Source organism: Cercospora beticola, chromosome 5, assembly GCF_033473495.1.
Source record: "Cercospora beticola chromosome 5, complete sequence".
Classification (NCBI taxonomy): Eukaryota; Fungi; Ascomycota; class Dothideomycetes; order Mycosphaerellales; family Mycosphaerellaceae; genus Cercospora; species Cercospora beticola.
This window is the reverse complement of record NC_088939.1, coordinates 3,530,665-3,552,244: the sequence shown is the minus strand read 5'-3', so window position 1 is coordinate 3,552,244 and position 21,580 is coordinate 3,530,665. Positions and strand designations below refer to the sequence as shown.

The 21,580-nt window shown below is 44.8% G+C and overlaps 3 protein-coding genes across 3 annotated transcripts; 2 read left to right on the top strand and 1 right to left on the bottom strand.

Moving 5' to 3' along the window:
- Window positions 1-397: 397 nt before the first annotated feature.
- Window positions 398-9,712, top strand: RHO25_008586 (uncharacterized protein; the record flags this gene model as incomplete). The annotated part of the gene is made up of 1 exon (XM_023605088.2): window positions 398-9,712. One exon carries the CDS (start codon window positions 398-400, stop codon window positions 9,710-9,712), a length of 9,315 nt encoding a protein of 3,104 aa, XP_023448533.1.
- Window positions 9,713-9,772: 60 nt separating this feature from the next.
- RHO25_008585 (uncharacterized protein) lies at window positions 9,773-10,033 on the bottom strand (the record flags this gene model as incomplete). Its single annotated transcript, XM_065603073.1, has 1 exon — window positions 9,773-10,033. One exon carries the CDS (start codon window positions 10,031-10,033, stop codon window positions 9,773-9,775), a length of 261 nt encoding a protein of 86 aa, XP_065459145.1.
- Window positions 10,034-10,889: 856 nt separating this feature from the next.
- Window positions 10,890-11,742, top strand: RHO25_008584 (uncharacterized protein; the record flags this gene model as incomplete). Its single annotated transcript, XM_023605089.2, has 2 exons — window positions 10,890-10,909; window positions 10,962-11,742. 2 exons carry the CDS (start codon window positions 10,890-10,892, stop codon window positions 11,740-11,742), a joined length of 801 nt encoding a protein of 266 aa, XP_023448534.1.
- Window positions 11,743-21,580: the final 9,838 nt, after the last annotated feature.

Below are 21,580 nucleotides of genomic sequence, written 5' to 3'. Positions count from 1 at the left end.
AGTGCGAGAAGACCATGGGGAACCGGATACGAATCACTTCTGCATCCCGACGAATCAGGCCGTGCTGTGCGTTGAGCATGGCAGCTTCTAGCACCTCAATTTTTGAGGATCACTCATGAGGGTGACTCACAATGTCCCGACCACGCCGACGGTGGAGTATGTGAGTCGGCCATGGCTTTTGCTTCATACGAGAGACTTATCAACCCGTTCCCTACAGAGAGGACACATGCGTTTAAGTCGCTAGACTGTTCACCCTTGCAAATCTCGTCGCTGTAATTTTGGCATTTGGTCGTCTTTAATCACCCTCACGTTCGACCTGTTCTCGTGTGAGGACTTTTTGGAAGCCGAAGCCGTCCCTTCCGTGAGCATCGGCTGTTACGATCCCTAGGCATCCAGGATGGAGCTGAGTCACGAGGACCTCCGGCGCCTGATTAACCATATCTTCCTCCCACCAAAATTGCCCCAGCACGAAGATAATGGCAGTGATATCCCGTTCATTGAGGTCACCCTACAGTCCCTCTATTCACTCCGGGATCAGATCTTTCCAACACGGCGGGACTCGGCACTTGACACTGCGATTGCTCTGGTGGCGCAGATGAAGGCGGTGCACAGTCTGGCGGGCGGGAACCTCGATCAAGAGTGTCTCAAGAACTCCTTAGCCAACTTATCGGTGGGGCGGACATTGGCGATCAAAATATCGGCGCAGAATTCGGCAGTTCTGATCACGAGAAGCAAGGGTGCTCTCGTCTTCGAGATGTTCGAATTATCCCCGTCCAATGCAGCTGTGCTGGCAACGAGAGGGAGACTGCTGCGAAACTTTCCTGGTCTGTCTGTGACCCTCGATGTTGACATTCTCGACCGAGCCGACTGGCTTGACACGATGGCCAACACTTTGAGCACAATGTCCTCGCAGAAAGTGGCCGGTGTGCAGCCGAAATCGAAAAAGGCCGGCACTCAACACCAGGAGGAGCGCGACACCACGAAGCCAGGTGTCGTGTCTGAAATCCTCTTCGGCTTTCTCAGAGGCTCTGCGTCGGCCGCGGCAACCTCCGTCTCATCCGTGTGGAAACGCACAAGGGACGACGTTCTCTGGAATCAGGCCTGGGCTCCCTGGCGTCGCTCGCCGATGTGGTTGCTCATCCGAGTGGCGCTGCAGCTGGTGCTTTCGCGATCTGAAAACCATATCCTGTACAAAGAAATCATGGTTTACACAATGGGATATGTCTTAAAAGCAGCACGCGCAAGTCAAGCCCACTTCGACTCTGATATCATCTTCACGATGACAGTAAAGCTTTCCCGGCGTCTCCAGAAGCTCTCCGCTGTTGGCCACGGACTGCCTGACGTGATACGGAACACCGTGCAGCGCGTCGTCCGCGACTCTGTCGACATGTTGTCGCGTCGCTGGACCGCGATACAAAAACACAATGGGCGACACGTGGACCTTATCACACTGGAGGGCCTGAACTTTCAGCGAGACACCTGGGTCTATCTGCCCGCGCTCGACGCTCATCTCGCTAGTATACAGAATCGGAAGTACGAAGGCGTTGTCACGCCCTATCTCCCCTCCTCTCAACTTGTCAAGCGAAGCCCGGACGCTCTGCCGTCTCTTCCTTCCAGCTTCTGGGAAGATGAGTACGACGCCGTCGCAAATTTGCACTCCTTTGAGCGGTGGATCACAGCGCACCTGGATGCCTGGATGGCGACACAGGAACATTCGGATGCCATCGAGAAGTTGCATGCGCTGTCACAGGCATATCACAAGCTGGCCAGCCATCACTACGGTCTCAATCCGGAAATGTCCTCCGTCATGCTCTTGACCCTCTTCGAGTTGTGGAATGCAATTGACACGATGGCGGTGCAGCTGTGCCCACTGCTGGCTGACTTCGATCCGCAGATTCCAGCCGCAGAGCTTCAGAGCTTACTGCTTCCCTTCGCCGAGCAAATGCGGAGGCTGGGCAGAGTCGAAAGCTCCCTGAGATCTCGAAGCGCGGCAGCTTCCAAGGCCTCGAGTCTCCTCTTCGATATGACAGACCGAGGATTTGCCAACGTATTCTTCGCACAGTCGAGCTCTCATCGTGCACTTCTGGAGGAGATCCAGGTTGAGGCTGCGGCTGCGCGACGAAGAAAGCTCGTCCAGTTCAGGGAGACCGTTGCCGAGTATCGTCGCCTCGATGCTCTCCACTCCCAGGCCACTTGCGACTACATCACGAGAGTTTTGGACGATTGGTGCGATCCACCGGAGATCGAGCGGTCGCACAGCCGCAATTGCGTGAAGTGTTCGTATGCCTCGAGGCGCGACAAGCTCGCAATCCATGTTCACGAATGGCCATTGCCGTCCCTGATGTCGCACGCTCGCGCCGTAGTCTTTGAGCTCGCGCTCCCGTCTTGGTACGGTCATTGGCGCGATGCCCGATCATTCTTGTTGCAAAGTGTGCTCCGAGGTGAACGCTCGCCGCTCCGACCCCACACCAGCTATCGCCTGGGGGTCAATGATCCACACCTGACGCAACGGCACTTTCGTTCGTTAAAGCACCATCGGATTGGCCTGCTTTCTCAGACCAAGCCTTGCCTGAACACGCATTACGGTAGCAAGAAGATTGCCACTCTGGAAGAGACTGACGTGTGCCAACCTAACGGTCTGCACTATGGCTACTACGACGCAATCAGTGATACCGATATGGGAGATCTCGTCTTCACGAACCACGTTGCTCGCAGCTGCACGTATCGCCTCTCCCGTGAGGCGCTGCGCCAATTCATCTTCCGTCCGCCTTCCCGACCGGATGGACCGAGGCCGAACACCGCGATTGCTGCGCAAGATCAGTGCCCAGGAGATATGACTTTGGAAGAGTACAAGGAGCTTGCGACCTTACCTCTGGGCCGTCATCTGCAGTGGGCCAATATCCTGGCTCAGCTCGCGATGACCCAGGTCGATTTCAAGAAGCTGGATACCATCTTGATATTTCTGCAATGCATATACCAGGCCGGCCCCCCGGGTGACACGGACTCCTACCGCGAGTCACACACCTTTATGGCCAAGGTTGCGAATGTGTCCTCCCTACTCGAAGCAGCCACGACAGCATTACTCAGAGTCAAAGCCAACTGGGAATCCGCGCACGCGATCGAACTCTTCGTCGCGCTTGTCGCGCGCATGCTCTCGTTGAGCCCCACCACTTCCAGCCAGACCTCCTGTTTCGTCTTCTTGGACCTTGCTCGCGACACGACCATGAAATGGATACGAGTGCTCCGTGACAAAGCGTGTGCAGCACAGACACACGACGACCGGATGGTTTTCACTAACAAGAGTGTGGAGATTGCGCTGATATGCGCATCGACATTCGATGTGGACGATTACCATGTTGCTGGCGTGCTCGAGCGCCATGGATCAGTCCTCTTACAATGTTCCATTCTAATCCAGGAAGCTGAATGTGGTCTGACGGGAGAAGCGTCTCACGAGATGATCTCCATGCTTAAGCTGCATTACCAACGACTTCTCCACCGCGTCTATGAGGTATTCACCCAGGACACCATGGGTGGCGTCCTAGATCACGCGGTCCTCCAGTCTTGGTCAGGCTATCTCCCGAGCGACTTCGGCTGGCGGGTCGCATCCGCAGCAGTCCGCCACTGGGTGACTACCATCACGGCCGAAGCATATGGCAGTATTGGAATGCATGTGCATCTCAATCTGCTCACGGGCGAGCTGTTGGTGGATGGACTGCCCTTGAACCAGCCACCAAAGGGGTACCGGGAGACAGCCTTGTATAGGTGCCTCTTCGATCGCGCTTCCGTGGAGGTCATGCCGTGCACCTCGCCAGGATTTGAGTTCTCGACGAAACAGACGTTTGGACACGGCTACTCACTCCGTATTGGGTTGTCCTCTGATGAACTCGTGGTGAGAGCGTCGCGCAACGGCTTGGTCTACGATACCATACCCGCACACACGATCACCGAATACGCATCGCACTTCGTGGATGATCACGTGCATTGGTATGATCACCAAACAGGGACTATCCAATTTCGGCCAAAGTCGGATCCGTGGAATGCCGCTTCGCCTGATGGCTGGATGCTTTCGAAGGAGGGCGGGGGACAGCGGTGGCAGCTTTCCCGAGCTGGCGCTCTCGTCGCGGGAGTCAATTCGCCGACCTCACGGAGCATCGGTCACATATTGGAGCCGCTGGCTCATCCTGCTCGCATCCATAACGTGGTTAGGACGGAAGGCACCTTGCACGTGGACATCCCCATGCTTCGTCTCAGCTTCTTCTTGCGCGAAGGTACTTCCCACCTAGAATCCAGCGAATTCCGAGCTATGGCTGTGGACAGCAACCAGTCTGTCGGTAGCCTAGTGGGACTCAAGAACAAGCTCCTCCTCAAGTCCACACAAGAATGTGGACCGAACGCAATGCGCCGCAGCGTTCTGATCCCCGAGTCGGCGCTCATTTCATATGCTCGCGAGTCCGGCCATGTTGCAGTCAATATGACGACCGATTCCATCTTCGCTGTGCACGAGCTCGAGATAGATCCGCTCCTGGGCCGGCTCGTGGACAATGGCAGCTGTAAGCTATATGTGGCATACCTTCATGCCCTCACGTCGTTTTGCCTCGCCGATCCCTTGACGAGAAGAACTGGCACGGAACAGGCCCTCAGCCTCCTCAAGAGTGCTGCCGTGAGATCTTTCGATCATCTGTCACAGACTCAAGTGGATACGCTCTGTCGCCTGGCAGGCCTGACCCCTAGCCGCTCATACTACCCGCGCCATGAGCGAGTCATGCAGAGTGTGGATTGGGACGGCCAGCTGAGTTTCTTGTCCCAACATGGACATTTTCTGTTCGCCGCGAGAGAAATACTGGATCAAGCCACGAAGGCCAGCATCTTCTGGTCGGACCAGGAGCCGAGGCCGACGTGGCCTAAATTCGACAAAACAGAGGACAATCTTGTGGTCCGGGATAATCTTCGGTGCTCTACATTTCGAGTTTCTCAATTCGGTGCAGAGGATCACACCGCGGAGCACGATCTGGAATACAGTTCCCGAGACCACGATCCAAATTCGAAGCGTGCCGCAAGTGCGACGGCCATGTCGACCTTCATGTCTCGAAGTGGCACTGAATTGTGCGATGCGCTGAACCCCGGATGTCTATACAACGAGCTCGTGCTGACTGACTGCATCAATGGGCCCAGCTCGCTCCAGAAACCACAGAACCTGACGAGGTATTCTGGCGCGCTGCTGTCGGACGGACCCGATGGCGTGAGGCAAAATCTGCCCGTGTTGCACCGCTGGCTCACAAGCGCAGATGCGCAGAATCACAAGTTCTCCATTGTACTGTGGCTATGTACACTGGCATCGGCCGGCAAGCTGAATCCCTGTGTGTTGCAGGTGCTTGGTGCATTCTTCAAAGCACCGACATTAGCGCAGGTGAAGGCACCGGAGGCACTCTCTTTTCGACCGAAAATGGGCGGGCAATGCTCGTATCCTGCTCTGCGCAAGATTATAGTACCTTATCGGAAGCCGCTCTCGACATGTCCAGAAAATTCTCTGAGGAGATCGAAGAATGAGAAGCTTCACGTGTACCAGAGAAGACGTGACATGGCCTGGCAGAGTGCTAGCGACTCTGTTCTCGACAGCTTCCTACGATCGCTCATGGGCCAATGGCCTTGCGAGCACCCCGTAACCCCCGACGTCTCTGCGTCATCGAAATACGTCGACGTCGCGGGCGCCATGAGAGCTGTCCGGGATACATTTCAGAAGTGGCACGACAACAAGTGTCTATTCCAATATCTTGATGACGTGGAGCGGATCAGCCGTGTCCTTGGTGTGCGGAAAGTGGAGGTCCAGAGCTCTACGGGCAACGTGAGCCAAGCGGAGATCACGGCGATCCCTCGCGGCTACGTGAGCGAGCAGGACTTGTTCGCAGCGGGGCCTGATCCCTTGCTGCGAGGTGCTCATCGACCAAAGCTTGCTCACATGACTAGAGTGGCATGTCCTGCGCGACCACACCCGCGTCTGAGCTGTCTCCTCGAATCAGTCCGGAGCAGACTTTCTACCTCAAAATTTGCCAAAGCATATTGCGCGGACCTCGAAGAAAGCATGGAAGCATTGCTGGAGCGCGAGACTTGGCAAATCGACAGCAGTCCTCACCTCAAGGAGCTCATCGCTCACTTCAGGCGTTGCCAGGTATATTCCGACCAGATCTACGGCCAATTATCTGCGGTTGTCAATGCTCGAGGAGATGCTTCGTGCCAGATTCATCTGCCGCGAGTGTCGCCGATATTATTTCTGCAGCAGTTGTCGCACCGTCGCTGGAAGCATGTCAGTGCGCAATGGAAGGCATGTATCGTCCAATACGGCATCGCCTTGACTACGTTGCAGCAGGCCAGGCGACTGCTGACACTCTCAGATCCCGCCGCGAGAGACGATCTCGTTGCGGAGCTGCAAAACTCCGGTCACCGCAATTGGGATCCCACGGAATACCCTGAATCTCTCCTCATCGAGGTGGAGAGTGGGATCCTCATTCGCGAAGTCCAGGAGCAGATCGCAGGGCACATACGCAGCCCGCCACACGGCGAGAACGCGGTCATGCAGCTGAACATGGGCGAGGGCAAGTCCACCGTCATCGTCCCTATCACAGCCTCTGCTCTTGCAGACACGCGGCTGGTGCGTGTCATCGTCGCCAAATCCCAGTCGAAGCAGATGGCACAGATGCTGATTTCCAAGCTCGGTGGTCTTGTCGATCGGAGAGTCTATTATCTGCCCATTTCACGGTCTCTGAGGCTGGGCTTGCACGGGACCCAGACGGTCGGCGACATGATCCGCGAGTGCAAGCGCACGGGTGGCATCCTGCTTGTCCAGCCTGAGCACATTCTGTCGATGCAGCTTATGGCTCTGGAATGCTTCATCTCGGATAAGCACGCAATCGGCGCACAACTCTTGAGCGAAGACGTGCAAGACATCATGAGCTCAGCACACGACATTGTGGACGAGGCAGATGAGAACTTTGATGTGCGCTTTGAGCTGATCTACACGATGGGGACCCAGAGCACTATCGAGCTGAGCCCAGATCGCTGGCTCCTGATCCAGGAGGTGCTCGAGATTCTGAGGCTCGTAGCTCCTGGTGTGTCCCGCGAAGCGCCAGCCTCGTTGGAATGTCACGCGCGAGGCATATGCGGAACCTTCCCCAGAACTCGCATTCTTCGCCAGGACGCGGAGACCAAGCTTCTGCATCGTCTTGCGCGATGTATCTGCGATCGAGGTCTGTCACGCCTTCGGATCGCGCGTCAGCCCGCAGCGATCCGCATCGCTATCTACAACTACATCACCAAGCCAGATCTCGACCAATGGGAGATCGCCAGTGTAGAGCGGTCGATCTTCTGGACGGAGTCTACCGCCTCGCCGCTTCTTCTGCTTCGCGGCCTGGTAGCTGGTGGAGTCCTGGCCTTCGTGTTTGGGTCGAAGCGATATCGGGTCAACTATGGCTTGACGACTGTTCCCCGGACGCCCCCCTCTCAGCTAGCGGTACCGTATCGCGCCAAGGACTTCCCGTCCTCGCGCTCCGAATTCTCGCATCCGGATGTGGTCATCGCTTTGACTTGTTTGAGCTATTACTACGGTGGACTCTCGGACGACGACCTCTTCACCTCCATAGGTCATGTTATCGGCTCGGATCAGGCCGATCTCGAGTACCAGGCGTTCGTCCAGCACTCGCACGAACTGCCTGCTGCCTTTCATGACCTGCGCGGTATCAATCTGAAGGATCGGCCACAATGCATCCGAGAGCTCTTTCCTGCGCTCCGATTCGCGAAGAATGTCATTGATTACTTCCTCGCGCACATAGTGTTTCCCAAGGAGATGAAGGAGTTCCCACTCAAGCTCTCCGCATCGGGCTGGGATCTGGGCAAATCGAAGGTGCGCGGTGGAGGCGCCGTCACAGGTTTCTCTGGCACCAATGACTCTCGTCGCCTCCTGCCGCTGGATGTTCGCGAACTCGACCTGCCGGAGCAGAAGCATACGAACGCACTTGTGCTTGGGTACATCCTACAGCCCGAGAATGATGTTGTCTTACTCGACCTGAGCAATGACTCGGCGCTTTCTGAGGCCGAGCGCATGCTGACCCTGGCCACTACTCTAGAGCCCGCAGTCGAAGTCATCCTCGATTGCGGGGCTGCCGTCCTGGAGTTGGGAAATCTCGAAGTGGCAAAGACGTGGCTCCAGATGCACTCTGGTGCAAAGAGCGCTGTGGTGTTCGTCAATGATCGTGACGAGATTTGCATTGTCGACCGCACTTCGAGAGTGGAATTGCTCAGAACCTCTACCTATGCCGGTCGATTGGATTCGTGCTTGGTGTTCTTGGACGAAGCACATACCCGAGGCATCGATCTCAAGTTGCCTCCGCATTACAGAGCTCTCGTCACACTTGGGGCGGGCGTGACCAAGGATCGCCTTGTGCAAGCATGTATGCGATTGCGAAAGCTAGGGAAAGGTCAATCCGTGGTATTTTGCGTCTCGTCCGAAATACAAGCCAAAATTCTGTCGGTGACTGGCAAATCGGAGCCCTCATCGATCAACATCGCAGATGTACTCCTGTGGTCAATTTCGGAGACGCACAGCGACGTGCGCCGCAGCATGCCGCTTTGGCAAGTCCAAGGGCAGCGGTTTTATCGACAGCAGGCCCTGTGGGAGGAGTGTGGAGGACACATGACGGTTGCTACGGCCAAGAAATTCCAAGAGCAGGAGTGTCAAACGATTGAGCATCGATATCATCCGCTCCAGGTGGACGAAACGCCATCGCACTCGTGTGATATATCTGAAGCCCACCTCCGACGCATCTCCGCTCGGTGCCAAGAATTCGACGACTTGGAGTTCACTGCCAGCACTCTACAAGAAGAACAGGAACGCGAACTGTCACCTGAGATTGAACAGGAGCGTCACGTGCAGCGCCCACCGGCGGCCTCACCTGCCCGCCATCAGCTCCGGGACGATGTCATTCGCTTTGCGAAGCATGGAATCTACGATCCGCAGTCCAAAGCGTACATGGCTGCGTTTGCAGCGTTCCAAGGATCGAGCGCAGCAGAGATGTTCTCACCTGCTCTGCTCAAATGCAAGCTTCTCGTCAGCGCCGACTTCTACGAGACATTGGACATGTCTTCCCACAGCCACATTTCCGACAGTTATCAGCGGCCAGTGCAGTGGATGCTGTCCAACCGTGTGAACGGAAGCAGTGAAGCGGATTACATGCTCGTGATTAGTCCCTTCGAGGCGAACCAATTATACCCAGAGATGAAGCACTCCCGAGGAGCGACCCTGCACATGTACAAGCCCAAGTGTAACTCCGGATATGCAACACTCGATCATCTGCTGCTCCATACTGTCCCTGCACGGGACGTGCCAGATATACCGCGCTCACTTGCGGTCGCGGTCAACTTGTTCGCGGGCCAATTGTACATCAGCTCTCGCGAGGACTATCTGGAAATTTGCGGTTTCCTCGGGCTCTCGGCGATAGTTGTTACGCAGGAAATGACAGACAGGGGCTGGCGGCTAGATGCCACAGGATTCATTTTGAGCGATGACGCCGGCCGAAGCGGATGCGGGTATCCCAAGAGTCCGGTGAGTTTCTTCAAAGGAATGATCTCGAAGGTGAGAAGGAATGGCGAGGCCATCGACAAGACACACATTGGGCAATTGCTCGACGGCAGATTGTTTAGCGAACAGGATTTCGATGGGTGACGTCCGATCTGTAGCTCCTAGCAACGGATGACAAGGACCAAAATCGATGAGATATAGTTTCTAATGCCTCTCGTCAACCATAATGGTCATTGGGTTGAGATCATTGTGCGCCAGGCCAAACCCGTGGAGATGCTCGAGCGCAGACTCAATGTGTTCCACAAAGTTGTCACTCTCGAGATTGCGAATCATGCTCCTGTCAAGCCGCTGTTTTAGTGTCGTATCGTAACGATCCAGAACAAGTTCGACCATTCGTCCTCGCTTGGCAAGGCACCCGTGATACCGTATGATGTTAGGGTGTGTCTTGCGTAGCAGAAGCTCCATTGTTTCCGCTTCCTGTAGGATGAGCTTGGGCAACAGATTAGTACCAATGAAACCAAGATTCAAGCTCGGTCTTTTCAGGAAGAGTCTGTCATCGAAAGGCACCGGCAACGTCGTGATTGAGGACGCTGATGATTGCGGACAGACATCGTCGTCTGGCAGGGGCCGGAGGCATTTTTTGATCTCTTCTACAGTCAAGGTGGATTTCTTCGACGTTGACTGTCCAAAATATGGCGCGTGTTCAGACGTGAAGAAACCGAAGGATGAATACAGGAATATTGGATTGCCTTCATGATCATCTTCCTCAGCAAATGCATTATAGGAGGGAAAAGATCTCGGAAGGAGGTTATCGATGGTTCTCGATCGTTCATCGTCTTCTTCCAGCTACGATGTTCAACGACTGGGCAGCAGATTCTTCGGCCGCAGCCTCGGCGGAAAAGCAGGAAAGCTGAACAGAGCAGGAAAAAGGTTGCCGTTGGCGAAGACGAAGTCGAGACATGCAGGCGTTGGCGAATCGCAGTCGGAACTGCCGCAGAGGACCGGGGCAACGACTTTTGACATGGAGTCAGCCTATCCAATCGGACTTCTTTGCGGCCAAGGCACGAACATCGCCGAAGTTGCAGGGTGCTGGAGCAGCCAGGCGGGAAAATACCGTGGCAGGCGCCGGTGGCATGCATGTATCAACAATATCCGATCCAAAAATAGATAAGTGGGCAACATTGCTCGAAAGCAGCACCTTAGAAGACGCCATCCGTGGGACATTCTCCAGCCGTTATGTACGAAGCTCAGCCTGTTGGGACATGGTTTTTCTTTGGAAATCACGTACGGTATTCGTATAATTTGAATCTGAAGAACAAAGATGTCGTCTGCCAATCTTGAGTACGTCCTGCACCCACCTGGTGTTGACATAATGACTAAGCTTTGGACGCAGCGTCTTCTGCGGAGGGACATTCAGCTTCGATGTTCACGGCCATCGCTTTACTTTGCACAAGCGACTAGTGCAGAGGTATTCTGAGCCTCTCATGGCGATGATGCACAATGGAATGGAAGAGACCCAGCACGGCTTCGCCACATTGCAGGACACAGAGGAACTCACTTTTGCACGATTTAGTGAATTCATCTACTCCGGAAGTTACAGTCCAGCGAACTCCCTTCCCACAAGTAATGGCGTCTCGCCTCGGACATCCACACCTGAAAACATCCGCTATTGGACAGAGTTCACGCCGTCGCCAATGCCACAGGCAAAACCGCTGGTATTGACCAGACCTAGGCTGCGAGAACTACAATTCGATCTCCCCGCTCAATTGCCATTGCCTACAGATTCAACCGTCAGCAGTGGAGCCCTTGCGCTCGAGGAAGTCCTACCAATCCTGAATAGTCATGTGGATGTGTACGTGTTCGCCGACACATACAACGTCCATGAATTGAGGATCCACGCTGCCCAAAGATTTTGCGAAATACTTCGTCGGCTCGTCTTCCCTCTTCATCCCATCACTAGGATGGTAGAGCTAATATCTCATATTTACGATCATACACCAACTAGTCACGAAAACGTTGACATCTTGCGAGAAGTGGTAGCGCATTTTGCTGCAGATAACATCGAGGATCTGACAGGGTCTGCGGAGTTTTGCGATTTGGTTGAGCAAGGAGGCGAATTTGTGAAGGATCTTGTTCAGAAAATCTCGGACAGGTTCAAAGTTTTGCCCCGTTGAAGCGTTGTGATAGGCACCGACTTGATAAAATGGAACGGACTGCGTCATAAATGCTCTACAAATCAAGGTCGTATCCCTCACCTCGAACCTCTGCAATGGCGCGGAAAATCAAGTACATAACCGCCGTTTCCCGCATCTTTGGACGCGCTTGATAAGCTGACTTACAAACTATAAGCGTGAACAGATAGTCTCTAGCGCCGAAGCGAAGACTCTTATACGACGGCTTTCACGACTAACAAGTGCTGGATGCTCTGCCTCGCTAGCATAAGCAATAGAAATGGCCGTCATTGTATGCAGGCGTTTAATATTTGGAGGGGTTCCAATTTTCGTGGTAATTTCACGCTGGCTCTGTGTTGAGACTTTCTGTATGTGGTAAGGCTCGCGTATACTACTGGCTAGTATACTGCTCGCTACCGCTGCTGCAAAGCTCACCGGGGCACTGTTGTAGTTCTGTAGTCCTTTGTTCTTGATGTCTCTCATAAATGCGACTCCTAATTTGCTGACTGACCTCTATCGCCCATATTGCCGCTCCCTTCGTCTCTTCTCCGACTACTGCCATCGTCCCAATCTGCGTGTTCGTGTTCTATATCTTTCCTCAGCGCTCTCTGAACGCGATGAATTAGAATTGAGGAACCGAAAAATGGGAGAAGCTTAAGTCTGTAGGGCATCGGTACGGAGAAACTATATGGAGAGAAGAGCCAGTCGTCCGCGGGTTCCTGGAAGACAATAACATTTAATTCTTGCGCGTTTCCGTCATACGGAAATCGAACTCGCCGAGGGTTAGGAGGATACCGTATAGACACGTCCACGGCGAAACGAACAGACGCACTTCAGAAACGGAATCAATGATCATGTTAGGCACGGAAGTGGAGACTATCAAGGTAGCGTGCAGGACCGAGGGCGAGTTGACCCATGAGATATATTGGTGCGGAAGAAGGTGGTTACCTGTTTGCCTCAGGAAGACTTCTCGCTTGTATCATAAAAAGAGCGCGTAATAAGGTTGAAAACATTCAGACACCAGACTGCAAGATTGCCAACCCGCAACCCCACCCCTAATAAAACCCAAACAGGTACCGTATCGTCTTGCAAATGCGATCCTTCACAATCTGTTACGACTATCTGAAAGGCCTGTACGTGTCGGTCAAGGCATAATTTGCTTCTACAAGATGCCGCGCGCGACGGAAAGGAACTATAACATTGCGGTCACGATTAGACAGCGCCTAGAGATAGCCCAATTGGTGCTTAATATGCTCGCGGTGAGCGCTAGTAACGCTAGAGGGAATCTCTCTAAGGACTGCATCGATCTGCTAGGGCATCCTACCGAAGGAACTATAGTAATTATCTAAGTCGACGTATTTATTATAGTAAGTTTAGTATCGATCTATCGAGTCGTACGGATACGAGTGTATCTTAATTCTTTTAAGAGCGGAGGTAAGCTTAATAATACTAAGCGAGATATCGATATTCGTTAAGCGCGAAGGCTAGAGCCCTAGCTATAAGAGTTATAGTATAAGCGAGCTAAAGGATAACGCGTCGTACTCCTTACCGTTCCTTTTCTTATAAAATATATCTCTAGCGGAAGAGCTACTTATACGATTAGTATATTTATAAGGAATTACGAGTAGCCGATCTAGTATTATAGCTCGTATATCTAAGATACTATCTAGTACGTATGTTTACGCTTAGGAGCAGATTACTCGATATACGAACTAATAAGACCTAGCGGTAGATACTATATAGATACCGTTACCTCGCCTACTACGTAATTTCCTTCGTAGTCGATTATCGTATTTAAGGTTATCCGAGCAGAAAGCTACTCGAATTCTTCCTCTATTCCGAAATCCTACGCGATCTACGAGAACTCTTCGTAGCTAGGACTTTATACTAGGTTATAAAGGTTTAAGGCCTATTATTATATCTAAGGAATAATAAGCGGCGTAGCTTAGTACTTATTAGTTAGGATAGATAAGGCTAGTAGTTACTAAAACTTAAGCTTATCTAGTATCTATCTAAAGCGTAGGTACGCGATATTAAGAAGGATCTTAAGTACTATAGTATCGTTATCCTCGAATTTAATTTACGAAGGTTTATTTCTAGCTTTACGACTAAGTATACCTTAATATCTAATTATATCCGCCTATAGTTTATACGCTAGAGCGAACGCGTAAGACGCTACGAGAAATCTCTATAGGCCGGTATATCCGTTTACGATAAGAATAAGGTCCTCTTATAGATTAAATACGACTTCCTTAGTTAAAAATAGTTTATACGCTATACTTCTACTATCGCTATAGTTTATACGAGTACGAAGAAGTAGACGATATAAAAAGACCTACTATTACGCTTTTTAGACGTACGAGGCGGCTACGTAGCTAATATTAGGTTAATTCTACTACGCCTCTACGCTCGGAGTCGGGAGTCCTATATACCGCGTAGAAGGTTCCTATACGTAGCTATAGGACACTTAATAAGATACTACTTAAGACGCTAATAACTCTTAAGACGTACCTACTATATATAGTAAACAATTACCGACTAAGTTCTATCGGAATATATACCGAGATATACGTTCGCCTAACTACGAGGAGCGTCCTAGGTATAAGCTTAATCGGCGTTAGCTATAAACGTAGCTAAGCTAATTAACTAGATAGGTTGTCGAGGCGTATTTAAATAGAGACTACGAGTTTCCCTAGTTAATACTAAGAATTCTTACGATAGTATATTTTTACTTCTAGCGTACTACTAATTACGCTATAATTAAGTATAATAGATTAAGCTGCGATAACTCGTATACGCGACCTAATGTCTATATATATATTATTAGTACGGTAGGCTTAAGATCGAATATAGTAGTACTAGTTAGCTAGAGCGTAGGTAGAAGCTTACGAGTACTCTACGGATAGGATTATAACTAGTTAGTTAGTTAATCGATTACACCTTATACGGTTAGACCTACGAAGTAAGCTTATATTATAATATTAAAGATACGGAATATATTAATATAAGATAGACTAGATTCGGCTAGCGAGGTAAATATAATATTGTTACGTAGGATACCTACTATATATAGCGTAAGAAACGGCATTTGCTCCTATTAGTATAATATAGTAGGCGCGAAGATTAGCGGACTACGTATAGCGTAGTATCTCTATAGGATTATATATCGAGGGTCCGGAATTATTTCGTACGCCTCGTTAACTATTCGTAGACGTATTTCGGTAGCGAGCTATATCTAGGGTCGCTATACCTACATAATTAGGACCTAGAAGAATTAATATAGACCGCTACTAGAGGCAAAAAAAAAGTAAAGTATATTACTAATAGTAAGGCTTACGATAATCTCGAGGTATTCGCTAGTAAGTCTAGTAAGAGTAAAGAGCTTATTGCCTTAAACTTCCTCTTTCCTACCTACGTTAGTTTCTAGTATAGAGTAGGGAAGGCGCTATAATATCTATCTCGAGTACGTAAACTAGATATATATAAACGGGAGTTACGGACTTCTTACTACTTAGCTCGCTTTCTACGACCTTCGAGGGAGACGATCGCTACCTCTTATAATTATATAATAGCTCGGTTCTGCGCCCTATACTATTAGCCGGTATTTCTCTAAATCCGAGCAATAGAGTAGAACATAGCGAGCCGCTAAGCTTTAGCTATTCTCCTTTATAGATAGTAGCGATAACTATCTATTTCGATAAAGTAGTAGTCTAGCCGATAAACTACTCTCTTATAAGGACTATTCGCTTACTTACGTCTTACCTTCTATAATACTAATAATAGAGACTCTAGATATTGTCCGTAGATCCGGCAGACACGCGATTGCCTACTATATCTTTCGCGGATATAAGAGGTAGAAATCGCGGTATATAGCTCGTATATAATTAGACTCTATTTCTATCTCGACCGTAGCTATCGAGACTATAGCTATAAATATAATATAATTTCGATAGAACGTAGTACGAGCGTCTCGGATAATAGAGAAGTATCTATATATCTTAACTCTTAGAAGTTAGTCTACGTAAACTTCGTAGGTTATATTAGCTTAAAATATATTATAGATGTTCTGCCTCGTTTATAGCTATAGTAGCAAAGTTAACTTAATCGCGAGTAAGCCTATTTAAGTACTACGAGCTCGGCCTTAAGAAAAAGCCGATACTAGTATAGTTATCGGTATTCGTCGTCGATCTTTCTCTTATAACTATATATAGTTGCCTTCTAGTAAAGACGTTATTATAAAGGAATTTAGATAGTAGCTATACGAAATAAGATACGGCTATCGGTATTCCTTTAGTACTCTAGGCTCGGTCGTTAGTATTACTCTAATAAAGCAAAGTATAGATATTAGTATTAGTTTAATAAAGTATAATATAATTACTAGTATCTATAGTATATTTCTTATATATATATAAGCAGATTTACTTTAGTATATACTAACTAATATACCTCCTAGAAACGAGAAATATAGCGTAACGCTTTCTCTAAATCTTAAGAAGTCGATTATATAGTAAAGAGAGCTAGTTATAGCTAATAGTATTATACTTATTACTAGGCTACGAATATTACTTAGCTCGCTCTCTAGAGAGTCTATACGACCTCTACGTACGAGTTAATATTAGATTTCTATTCTAACTTACTTTTATATAATACTCGTAATCTACTCGATTTTTAGTATTTTAGCTACTTATTTATCGAGTTACTTTAGCTACTCTTCTACCTATATCGTTAGTAGAAACTCTATATAGCTCTAATATATAATTATCTATTTCTTTAAATAAAGCTTTAATATTTCTTCTATACTTATCTCTAGGCCTACTAAAGATATCTAGAAGCTTTTTTCTTATTAATAACTATCTACTCTATACCTCTTTCGATAAAAGCTATACTATCCTTTATAATTTAACCTACGCTATAGTTTCTAAAGAGTAAGGCCTAGTAGTAATTAATAGAGCTCTAAAGAAAGATCTAAAATCTTTCTTAACTAAATAGAAGTAGTCGTTATCTTCTTTTATTATATTAAGATCGTAGTCGTAATTACTCTAGATAACCTTATAGTATACGTTAATACGCTTACTCTACTACTATTCTTTAGAAGTACTACTTAAGACGTTATAGGAAGTTATAATAATACTTAGGTTATTAGTATTAAAATCTAGTAGCTACTAAGAAGAGTTTCCGGTCGCCTTTCTAGTAATTTAACTCTATAGCGAAAACAAAGCTTTATAACTATAGTTATTAAATTATATTCTCGTAGGTACTCGTCGGATAGATATAATATAGTAGAAGTAGAGATAATAAGTAGGAACTAACTAAGTTAATTATATTAGTTAGTTATAGGTTATATCTTACTCCTAAGATAGGTATTAGCTAGGTTATATAACCTAGTATTATATAACCTATATTACCTAATCCTAATCCCTAAAGTATCTCTTAGAATATCTAACTAGACTATACTTTCTAATACTCCTACTTAGACTAGATAGTCTTCTACCTATATTCCTATATTTAAATCTAACTCTAAATTATAATAAGTTATTAGGTACTATAGTTATATAGTTAGAGCTATATACCTAATCTATCTTAGTTTAACTCCTTAGTCTAGTATCGTAGGTACTATAGTAACGTTAATACTAGAGTATATACTTTTTGTTTCTTCTCTAGGCTTTTCCCTTTTAGACTATATATAGATTCCTAGATCCTAATTACTTATTATATATAGCAAGCTACTTCTCCTATAGTATAACTCCTAGGCTTAATATTACCTAATTAAGGATATTATATATCTCTTAATTAAGTATCCTCTTTTATTAATTCTAGGTCTAGAGTTTAATCTATAGTTAGAGCTAGAATCTTTTGCCCTTTTCTATATAAGCTAGAGTTGTCTTATAAACTCCTAAAACTATAGCCTATTCTTTAGTTTAGTTAGGCTATTAGTAACTATCTCTTTTATTAGAATATATTCTACTATAATCTTCCTTTACTACTAGAGATATCTAATATAGTTATATATAATATTAGTATATTTAGATCTCTTATAGGTATATATATCTTTAATAAGAGTTAAAGCTACCTAGTTGTCCCCTATAATTTATACTAGCCTTAGCTCTCTTACTATATTAGGATAGGCTTTAATAGTTAGCTAGAATAGATATTCTCCTACTAGCCCTATATAGTCTATCTCTCTTAAGAGTACTACTAAGAATTAAGACTGCTTTATATATATATTTATAGCTATATACTTAGCTTCTATTATTAATATTATAATAGACTTTTGCTTCCTACTTATCTAAGAAACTAGAGCTCTATAAAGGAAGAAGATACTCCTAAGGATTAAGACTCTATCTACTTTATCTATTATATAGTTAGAGTCTAAATATCCTATTAGGCTTCCTCTATTTCTCCTAAATATTAGTTCTAAGTCTTAGAATAACCTTAGGTACCTTACTAGTTTCTTTAGAGCTTATATATATCTCTTAGTTAGGTCTAAGATATATAAGCTTAACCTTCTAAGAGAGAAAGTAATATCTAGTCTTATTATAACTATAGGCTATATCTAGGTACTAGTTTAGCTTTAGTACTCTATCTTATTCCCTCTCTTATTATATAAGCCTATTAGTTTTAGGCTATTATAACTATCTATTAGTAAGAGAGTTAGGTTAGCTATCTCCTTAGTTATTCCTAGCTTTATAAGGTTCTCCTAGATAAAGTATTCTTAATTAAGCTTTAAAGTTCTAGCTTATCTATCTCTTATTAACCTTATCCTAAGGATTTTCTCTAGTTCTCTAAGATTTTTAATCTTAAATATCTTGCCTAGCTATTCCTTAAACTAAAGTATATCTTCTAGCTTTAGTACTATAATTAGAATATTATCTATATAGGTTAGAATTAGAATATTCCTTTCCTAGTAGATAAGAAGATATAGGTCTACTTCTAATTATATAAACCTAATCTGTTTTAACTTTAAGATATAGAGTTTGTTCTAGTCTCTTACTACTTACTTTAGTCTATATAAGCTTCTTAGAATTTATAGGACTATATTAGGTAGAATCTTAACTCCTAGTAGTAGAATTATAAAGATTTCTTCTTAGAGTTTGCTCTTAGTAAATATATTATTTATATCTACTTAGTAGAGTTCTAGATCCTTCTTATAAACTATAGCTATAAATACTCTTAAGATATTATACCTAACTATTAGTATAAAGGTCTTCTAGAAATTAACTCTAAACTTCTAAGAGAAACTTCTTATAACTAGTCTTGCCTTAAACTTCTTAATAGCTCTACTAATTAATCTCTTTATATTAAATACCTACTTAGATATAATAAGGTTTACTCCTTTAGGTAGAATAACCTTTATCTAGATATTATTACTTCTTAATATAGTTAGTTCCTTTTAGACTATATCCTCCTATATATATTTCTATTTAGAATTCTAAATTGCCTTTTTATAGGACTTTAGAATAGGTACCTCTTATCTCTATATAGAGACTTAGAGAGTAATTACTATAAATATAGACTCCTAAACCTCTAATAGAGCTTCCTAAATTTACTCCTATTCTTAGCCTTAGACTTAGCTTAGGAATGCCTTATAATACTTAGTACTAGGCTCCTTCTTCTATCTATATTCTCTCTATCTCTTCTAAAGTACTTATCTTATTACTATACTATAAGCTTTTAGCTCTAGGCCTAGTCCTTTATCTAAGATAAATCTCCTTCTCTTTTAGCTATAAGTTTAGTCTTAGTTCTCCTTCTAATCTCTATTTCCTTATAGGTTCTACTATATAATATTTAATTCTCTTACTTTAGAATATAGTCTCCTACTAGTACTAGGACTAGCTTATCTATTAACTTCCTAGCTTAGCTTAGATAGTTTAGTAGTTCTACTTTTCTCCTACTAGAGTTATAGTTCCCTAGAGTTTTCTTCTTCTAGATCCTCTATTCTCTAGTACTTCTCCTTATCCTTTAGTAGAGATAGTAACTATATAAAGAGTATTTAGCTAGGACCTATAGGTTTAGTTACTATAGCTATAGATATAGTAGCTATAGAAGGTATAACTACTATTAGCTTCTTTAGAGGTCTACTAACTAGGTTTCTAATAGGTATACTACTTATCTAATTAAGCTTAGGAATATTTAGCTCTATATCTCCTTCTTTCTTATACTTAAACTAAGTAGTAGTATTATAGGCTTTAATAGCTCTTATATTAGGCTCCTAGAAGAGCTATATTTTAGTAGTATTAGGAATATACCTAATAAATATAGTATCTTTACTTCTATTTATTAGTTTATCTAATTTTATCTCTACTAGCTAGGACTTAGGATCTATATAGACTACTACTTTATAACTCTAAACTCTAAAGTATAATACTAAGAGTTAAATACCTAAAAAGGCTTCCTTAGGTAATACTTTAAATCTATTAATTTCTAATAACTATATAGGCTACTAAGGCTTCTAGCTAGAATTTAATAAGTATATAGGTATCTTCTAGTATTACTCTTATATAGTCTTTAGAGGTTTAGATTAACCTCTTAACTACTTTATTCTAGATAGAGTTATATACTTTAGTTATATAGAAGGAAATTCTATATTCCTTCTCCTACTACTTTAGTATAGTAAGAAGCTCTCTTGCTCTATTACTCCTTATAATCTAGAGGAGATTTCCCGATTATAGCTTAGCTTTTACCTTCTAGTCTCTAAGGATACTTAGTATATCTTCTCTAGACTTTATTAGGAAAGTCTATTTCTTTCTTAAGAAGTTATTAATAATCTTAAGCTACTATTTATATCCTAATCTTAAGATAGGTAAAGAACTATAGATATTAATAGAAACTAGAGATAACCTTTAGAGTTTCCTTTTAGTTTCTTTTCCTCTATATTTCTTTATCTTTACTAAGGAATATACTCTATAAGGTTAGTATTCCTTTAGAATAGGAATCTAAGCCTTTAAGTTAGATACTTTATATAGATTTCTAAGAAGACTCTCTCTAAAATATATAAGTCTTCTATACTAAAGCTCCTACTATTCTTAGGTCTTTTCTTAGGCTTTAAAGGTATAGGCTTTATTCTTTTATTTCTAATTAAAGTATAATATTATAAGCTCCTATAATATATTATTAATCTCCTTAATAAATAGTACTCCTTCTAATAGTTTTATCTAGATAACTAGTTTCCTAGATAATAAAACAAGTATAAATTTTAGTAGTTAAATACTATACTACTAGCTAAATTAGCTCTAAGAAACAAGATTTACTCCTAGACTAGGTATAAAGAGAATATTCTTAAGAATAATCTATTTTCCTCTTTTCCTATCTATTACTATATTTCCTATATATATAGCTATTAGATAGCTACCTCTAACCTTAATCTACTTTTTCCTCTAAAGAGGTTTTAGTTCTCTAAAAAGTAATTCCTAGTTAGTTATATATAATAAAGTATAGGAGTTAAGTAGCTATCTTAATAGTATATACTTACCTTTTGCTTCTATAGTTAAGTACGTAACTTTATTAATATTATTATCCTCTAATAGGGATTAAGATACTTTAGATACTATAGAAGGCTCTATATCTTCTTAGGTAGTATATACCTTCTTAGAAAACTTCCTTAAGGTTTATCTCTTCTTAAGAGATTAGACTTTTAAGTTAAGTTTCTTTACTATTTCTTTTAATACTTCTCTATCTAGTAAAGATCTCCTCCTAAATATACTCTCTCTAGGTAGTATTCTTCTTTTCTCTACTCTACTAGCTTATCTTAAGTTAATAGTTCTCTTAGCTTTATTAAAGTATAGATACTTAGTAATACCTCTAAAATACTTCTTCTTATAGAAGTAGTATTTTAGCTTTATAC